Source organism: Rosa chinensis, chromosome 2, assembly GCF_002994745.2.
Source record: "Rosa chinensis cultivar Old Blush chromosome 2, RchiOBHm-V2, whole genome shotgun sequence".
NCBI classification, from domain to species: domain Eukaryota; kingdom Viridiplantae; phylum Streptophyta; class Magnoliopsida; order Rosales; family Rosaceae; genus Rosa; species Rosa chinensis.
In genome coordinates this window covers 33,946,376-33,954,482 of record NC_037089.1, presented here as the reverse complement: position 1 = coordinate 33,954,482, position 8,107 = coordinate 33,946,376, and the positions used below count along the sequence as shown (strand labels likewise).

Genomic DNA, 8,107 nt, shown 5'->3' with positions numbered 1-8,107 from the left:
TCTATATGTTGATTTTTATGTTGCTTATGTGGGTTTGTTTAATTAAATTTGCATGATAGAAAACTTTTGTATTTTAATCTTATGTGGTTGCAAACACTTGGGGTTTTGATATAATTGGTGCTAGGTTTAAGAACATGAAATCGACTTTTTGTTTTGTGTAAACTTGAATCAAAGTAGTAAAGGTTTTGTGCAAAGACCGAATTTAATTAAAGAGGATTGCAATTAGGTGGACTTTTCCATACTAAATTGTACACTTGAGTTGATAGCCTTTCTCTATGTCTAATGCGTTGAACATGTCATGATTGACTAGCTTTCTAGGGCTTGATTGCATGTTTGATAGGATTAATCTAGGTGCTTTCGCTTAGGTTAATTAGCATTGAAAAGTAAAATATGGGAAATCATTTGCTTTCGAATGTTTCACATGATCAACTCATTTCTCATGACATTTAAAATCAACTATAGGAATTGTAATTGGATTTCTTGCATATGGATGTGGTTTTGATTTTTATTCCTTGCGTTCCACCCTTGTATATATATTTTTACGTTTTCTTTATTTTATTTATTTTAATTTTAATTTTAAGAATCCTAATCCCCCCCTTATTTGTGTTTACTTGTATATATTTATTCTTTATTTTATTTTTGTAAATAATACTTTATTATTTTAATTCTTTATTTGTTTATACAATCGTATATATTTATATTCTTTATTTTATTTTTGTAAATAATACTTTTGTTTAATTGTTTGACAATGACAGGTGTACCCTCAATCCCCGGAATAGAACGATCCCTATTTGCTTATACTACTAACGATATTTTTAGGGTTAAATTATGCGCTTGCTTTTAGCGACATCAGGCGGCTAGGATGCTTCATGGCTTCTTCTTCTCTTCTTCTCTTTGCTTAAAAATGCAGAAACTTAAAACTAGAGAATGGAGAAAAAAATGGAAAGGAAATGGAGAGACAAAGAAGATGGAATGGATGAAGGAATATGTGGGAAAATGGAAAGGAAATGGAGAGACAAAGAAGATGGAATGGATGAAGGAATATGTGGGAATGAGAGGAGAAGGTGTTTATATAGGGAAGAAAGAGAAGAGTGAAATGATGAGAGGAAGAAAAATAATAAAAGTGGATCTAAGTTCACTTGTAAAATATGGAAAAGATAGAGAAATGATGAAATGAAAGCAAAGCATGAAGGTGCAGCAACATGGAAGTGATGATGATCTATTAAAGAGATTGTAGAAGAAAAATATATCCAAGGAAAAAGAGAAAAGCATCTAGCTTTCTTCATGTGGGTAGGAAACATGAACATGTGGATATTGAGCTGTTTTTAGGTCAGTTTTTGCCCCTTTATTCCTTCAATTATTTCTCCAACAAGACTTCAGAATGAGCCTTGGACCTCTTCATAAAAAATGTTCCACTATGAGTGTAGATCATCCTGACAAATTTTCAGAGCTTTATTCCATGTGGTTGGGCCGAAAATGCTGCTGGACCTCTTACAGGTCCAGTTTTCCGGTTTTGCTTCTGTAGAAAATTGGGCTGATGGTTTGAAGGCCTTCCACTCATATTTTTCTCTGGCACTCTTCATATGAAATGTTCCTTTGGGTGTCTAGAATGGATCTGGAAGGTTTCAGCTCATTTGAAGTTCATTTGATCAGGCGGCCGCTCCTTCTTCTTTGCTTGGCTTGGTTTCTCCTCGGAGTAGGAATATGTGTAAAATTGATCTTTTAGTACATTTCCATTTTTTTTCCATCATTTCCAGGTAATTATGGACCTAACGCTCATTTCACCTTCATCTACTCCAATGTACCTAAAAATAGAAATTGAATTAAAAATCGATTCAGTTAAGGAATTAACTAAGCAAAATGTAAGGAATTAACTATTAAAATATCACATTAAAATGCTCCTATCACATAGTCAGCCAAATTGGTGTAGTGAGAAGGCGTGCATGAATTGTTCAATTGGTCCCAAGTTTGAATCACCTATGGTAGGAAGGTTGCTTTTTCATTTTTTTTTCTCTCTTTTTGAAAACATTAACACAATTTTTCTTATAATTTTAATGTTAAAATATAAATTACTTCATAATGTTATCTGATATCTAAAGCGATAAATTTTATTAATAAAATATGTAATTTTAAAAATATTAATCTTACAGTAATTTTATCTTATTTTTTTATTTTTATTTTATTTTTTAATATATATTTTAAATTCTATTTATTTACTTTTTCTAAAATTTCTAATTGCCCCATACGATATGAAGTTCTGGCTCTGCCACTATATATATACATAAATTTTTACCACTTTGATAACAATTGGTTGTCACATTAGTAAAATGATTCTCAAACTTGTAATATAAAAAATTACCACAACTAAAAGCTTGATTACTACTTCCAAAACAATTTATTGTCTCATTGGTAAAATGATTCTCAAACTTGTAATTTTGAAGAAGGGAAAACATCACCAATGGTCACTGAGTTATGACTTATTCGACACTTAACTCACTGTATTTTCAACAATATCACTTAACTCACTTAGTTTTACATCAGTCTTTCACTTAACTCACTGCCGTTAATTCTGCCGTTAAAAGCTATTAAAATTGAGGGTATATTTGTCTAAACACTAAAAAAAATGCATTTCTAACTTTTTTTTATTAAAAAAAAAATACAATTTTTTTTCAATTGACCACAAATTCAGGTGCTCATATCAACAGATGCATGCTTTACTGCAATTTAGGTATATCTAAACTAGAATAAATTAAGCAGACTGCTTCTAAATGTTAAAACAGAAGTGAATAAAAATTCAAAACCATGTTATTATAACATTGATAAAGTTCCCCATCTTTCCATCTACATTTGGCAAACTAAGCTGGAATGCATTATCATGAAACAAAACGACAAGGAGCACCCAGTCTACATGCCTTCGGTCCATACAGTGTCAAACTGTCAATGACATGATGGAAGAGGCTAACATGTTCCAGTGTAGTCCCAGCATAATGCCTGAGATTGGTGACTGATGATGATAATCCAAATAGGAAGACCCTGTTATAAGCTTTGACCTAAAGAAATGCAGTTCTAATAATCAAATGTAACTTGCAAAAGAGTATGATAAAATGTAACTAGTTGTAACTTGGTGTGTGCTATTAGTTATTTCTTAGGTTTATTCTTTGATCCACGAGGCCGACCAGGACCTTTTTTCTTGTTCACGTTGGCTGCATCTATTTCGTGGATTGCCCTCATTTTCTTTGGAGACCTTTGCAAACCTTCATCAGTATCGCTGCGTGCTGTGCTATCTTGATCTATCTTCATTGTATTTGGTCCACGTTTCTTGCATATAACTTTTTGCAGTTACCTTTGTCTAGCTTCAACAATATTGTTGCGTGCTTGGTTGTCCGGATACCTCAACAAGGTGAGAGCTATGCGCAGACGCTCGTTCACAGAATGATACTGCATGCATGAGTTTATTAGAATTTTTATAAAGAAATAACTTGAAAAATTAGATGCTGAATTTCAGATAAAATAACTACCTTGTCCCCTGCTTTGGATGCAATCTCATAATCCTCCATGAATTTAATCATAAAAATACCACAATCGAATCCATTTTTTTGTACTGGAACACAATCGGGATGAATAATTTTAAATGAAGAGAATGTGCATCCTTCATCGAAATGAATCATAATCTCGTTATTAAATATCATGTCCAGTGTCTTCAGCTGGATTCTCTCGTGGAGTCTTGCGTGCGGAACTAGGAAAACTATCCAATATCTCAACTTCCATGCTTCTTATTTTTACTACCATGAGGAACCAGTGGTTCCCTTTTACACCCTCATCTAGAATGGGAATAAAAATCTGCACACTATAAATTGTTACTACATGAAATATCTGTTTGAGAAGCTCAATTAAACAAATTAAAAGTGTATATGATAACTTTTCGCATTTCTCAAATACAAAGTATTGGAACTTAGCCTTATTTTCTTTTTTCGCGTTGGCAGCAAATTTTGACAAATCTTGACCTTCTTTTTTAGAAAGTGCCCTTCGCATTGCTTCATCCCCATCAGTCAAAACAGCAACAGGCCTTTTGATATTCATAGACGATATAAAGGTCTCCAAAACCCATGTGTAAGTCTCAATCGTTTCATCCATGAGTAATGCAAAACCAAAAACTGTGGTCGATAAATGATTGTTTGAACCAACAAACAACACTAACGACTTCTCATAAGAATTGGTTTTGTAGGTACTATCAAACACCAGGACATCTCCAAAACAAGTATAATCCACCAGAGAATTAGAGTCTCTCCAAAACATATTCGCCAACCTGTTATCTTCATCTATGCTAAACTTGCAGTAGAAATGCGAGTCTGTGGCAACTTTGCCTCTCATATATGTAAGTGCATTTTCTGCATCACCCTCAAGTAAAATTTCTCGACGTCTTGAATCTAACTTGTTGTACAAGTCCTTCATAATAAACCCGACATTCTTAAAACCTCCTGATCTATCAACAATGTATTCATATGTATGACAAGGCTTAACAGACACTTTCTGCATAGATGTGGCCAGTGCTAAATGATGATCTTCAACTGATCTGTGTGATCGAAGAAGATGCAACTCATGTGCTTGTGCAAGATGATGTGAGTGGATTGTTATGAAATCATCAACAATATAGGCATTAATATTCGAACGGTACCTTACTTTGAACAAGCATGGACAATTGAATCTTGTTTCTTTCTTTGGCTTGCGAACTCTTTTCTTGTTACTCATGTACTCTTCTCTTCTTTTCCCTTGAGCAGAACAAACCAACCGCAATGAAGTGACTCTCCCTGTTATGCGTATACTTAATCTCTTGTAGTCACTTCTAACATCAAAACCCATGGCCTTTGCATAAGCATTGTAAAAGGACTCAGCTTCCTCCACAGTCTTGAACTTCTGCCCTTTAAGATCTTCTGTAGACAACTTATCATATCGAACTCCCTTATATTGCATTTCATTACAGTCACTTCCATTTATCGAACTTTGGGACACCAAACCAATATCAGATATTGAAGGTTCATACGATCCATCCATGCCTGCAACAATGCAAATATTACCCAAGTATTAACAAACCATAATCAATTGACATTATGTTTGGTCTAATTTTCTAGCCCAAACCATTCTCCAAGAGAAAAATACTATAACCTATCTAAACCATTATGCTCTTGATGCCAAATAAGGTTCTCCACTTTCAATAACATATCACAGATATCAAATACTACATATAAATATAAGCACACCACACAAAAGTCTATGCTTTCATCTTCATGTTATTTATACTTTTGATTGAGAAAACCTGGTAAAATAATGCACTATTAACATATCAACTTAATTCTTCTGTTTGGTATCATGATTGGTGATCAAACTATAACAAGACATCAATCAGTTAAGATTCACAATGGAGGAGTCCTAAAAGTGATCATAATGTGTTATTAAAAAAAAAAATACTCATGTAATTAACGATGCTAGTTTCAACAGATCACCTACATATTAAAGAAATTGTATACCAATGTAACAACTTCCAACTAAACAATAGCACAGATTTACCAAACATAAAAACACAGCCATTCAACACTTCCGAGCAATTACATAGAGTTTTTCGTCTATTAGAAAATTACTAATTACAGAATGTCATTATTGTTAGATTTCTGTACGTTATCTTCTGTTTGTAGATTTAATGTAGGTATAACAGAACATATATATATATATATATATATATATATATATGCTCATGAGTACATCAAGACAATACTAGCTAGAGGTTTACATCAAATACATTAGTCTATTATACGACATTAAGTCTTTAATTGATAGATAGTTGATCAAAACCTCGGTAATAGTTCTTAATATATATATATATATATATATATATATATAGAGTGAATGTTGTATGCAGGTACATATATTACATGATGTAGTCAGATACCTAAGGTTCATAACAACACAAATCAAGAAGCATATATAAAACAAATAAGCCTACAAGAAGTGGGCAAAAGAAAGGGATACCGTTTAAGCCTATAAATGCTTAACTGACACTATAACATACTAGGCAGTGAGTCCTAAACTATAGCAGAAATACAAGATTAACGGGCTTTCAAATCTTTATCGCAAACAATAGATATTGCCTAGACTATTATCTCCCCCTAAATATGATATAAACATGAGGTCAATAAGTTCTATGTTTGCCAAGGATGGGACTATGATGTCCACCAGCAGAAGCCATTGCCTCCATGACTTGATACAAATTTACGCAAGCGTACGTATCATTGTCAAAATAGGGAAATATTATGCCCAAAGTTTATCGTACCACGGGGATTAGTGGCTAACCCACAATCCTTGGGTAATCGGAAATAAAGACACTTAGTAAACAAAGAAAAGAAAAAGAAAATAAATAAAGATGCTAATCTAAGGCACCAAGCCTTAGCAATGCTCGACTTTGATTTTCACCAAAGCCTAATCAAAACTAAGAGCCTAGTGATGAATATTTACAATGAGTTGGAGTTCAATATTTTTAGAGATAATTTTAGATTAACAAAATGTAATGAAATGTAAAGCAATTAATAAAAATGAAAATAAATTAATAAAAGTGTAACCAAATAAATGGGAATGTCGGGTGCTGGGGAGGATCCTTCACCAAATCTCATGTGTCGGAAGCTAATATAATGTAGATGCATATTTCCTATTTTGGCGGTAGTCATATCCAAGGCGGTTCAAGGCTCAAGGACCGAAATTCCCTTTCATGGTATTCCTACTCCGGTTCAAGGGTCGTAGAAACTCACTTGGCATGAATTAGAGCCGGTTCAAGAGTTACTAATTCACATCAAGAGGCGTAGAGATCGAGGAATTAGACTACTAAGCAACCCGCCCGCGCAATCACGCAACGGGTGTAAATCACCATGCCTATAACCCCTCGAATACGAAATTGAAGGTTTCTAACTTAGGAATTAGAGGGAGTCAAGCCTCTAACTCCGTCCTAAACATGCTCAAAATACACACCCTAGAGTTGACTAGGCTCCTAGACATGCATTTTAACCCAACAAAAATAGATATAAGCATTCATCATATGAAAATTGCATCATTATATTAAATTAAACATATTTTACACAAAATTTGGGTTAGGGACACAACCCTAAACCCCCAACAAGGAAATTACTCACAACCATAATCATAGACATCAAAATTAAAAAATTCAAATAGAAAAGAGTAGAGAAGTGTAGGAGAAAACAAGAATAATCACAAATAGCTAAAAAGCTAGCATGACTAGTCTTGAATTACAACTCCCACAAAATACCCAAATATTGAATCTTGTAGAGGTTGATGCTTTTGATAGATTCTTGAAGTTTTGGGTGAGTAATTCTTCAATTCTCTAAAATAAAACTAACAAAAATCTGGAAATAATAGAGAAGGAAATAATAGAGAAGGAGGAGAGAATAAGAGCAGCCCAATGGGGCTGCCCTGTTTTTGGTGCGGCACTGTTGGGTAAGAGAGGGGTTCAGAGAGAGAGGTGAGAGGATAGGGAATATATATATAGGTGTGGATGATTAGGTTTAATTGAGTGTGTGGCTGCCGGCTGGTATGAGAGGAACGAAGAAGAGAGAGGGACATGTGGCAGCATGGGATTGGAGGGAGGAAAAAGAAAAGAAAAAGAAAAACAAAGAAAGAAGAAGAGTTAGCACGTGGGGGAGAAGAAAAGAGATGGAGATATGATGCCAATGCTGATGTTATTATGACGTCATCACAGCAGAATTTTTATTTATTTATTTTTTTTTCTTTCTTCTTTCTTTCTTTTCCGGTTTCCCCATTATTTCTTTCTTCTCTCTTCTCAATACACTTCCACACATATTATCAGAGATAATTGGATTCCGCTCCTTTAATGGTGTTGACCACGGTTGACCAGCATTGACTATTTAGTCCTTTTGTCGGAAACTCCAATTTGCTCCAATTTCACACAATTTTCTCTCGTTTTCGCAATTCCGCTTATTTTCTACAAAGTATATAAAAATGGATTAATTACATATTAATTGACATGATGATTTGCTTATTTATAGTGTTTTAGATATAATTACACGCATATAAATGCGTATAATCA

The 8,107-nt window shown here is 33.8% G+C and overlaps 1 protein-coding gene across 1 annotated transcript; it reads right to left on the bottom strand.

Annotated features, from left to right (window-relative positions):
- Positions 1 to 2,833: 2,833 nt before the first annotated feature.
- LOC112184179 (protein FAR1-RELATED SEQUENCE 5-like) lies at positions 2,834 to 5,723 on the bottom strand. The gene is made up of 2 exons (XM_024322452.2): positions 3,519 to 5,723; positions 2,834 to 3,438 (listed from the first exon to the last, which is right to left on the bottom strand). The coding sequence occupies exon 1, from the start codon at positions 5,050 to 5,052 to the stop codon at positions 3,679 to 3,681; it is 1,374 nt and encodes a 457-aa protein (XP_024178220.1). The 5' UTR covers positions 5,053 to 5,723; the 3' UTR covers positions 2,834 to 3,438; positions 3,519 to 3,678.
- Positions 5,724 to 8,107: the final 2,384 nt, after the last annotated feature.

What these genes read in the sequence shown, in the direction of transcription:
- LOC112184179 (XM_024322452.2), bottom strand. Translation starts at nt 5,052, where the DNA reads ATGGATGGATCGTATGAACCTTCAATATCTGATATTGGTTTGGTGTCC.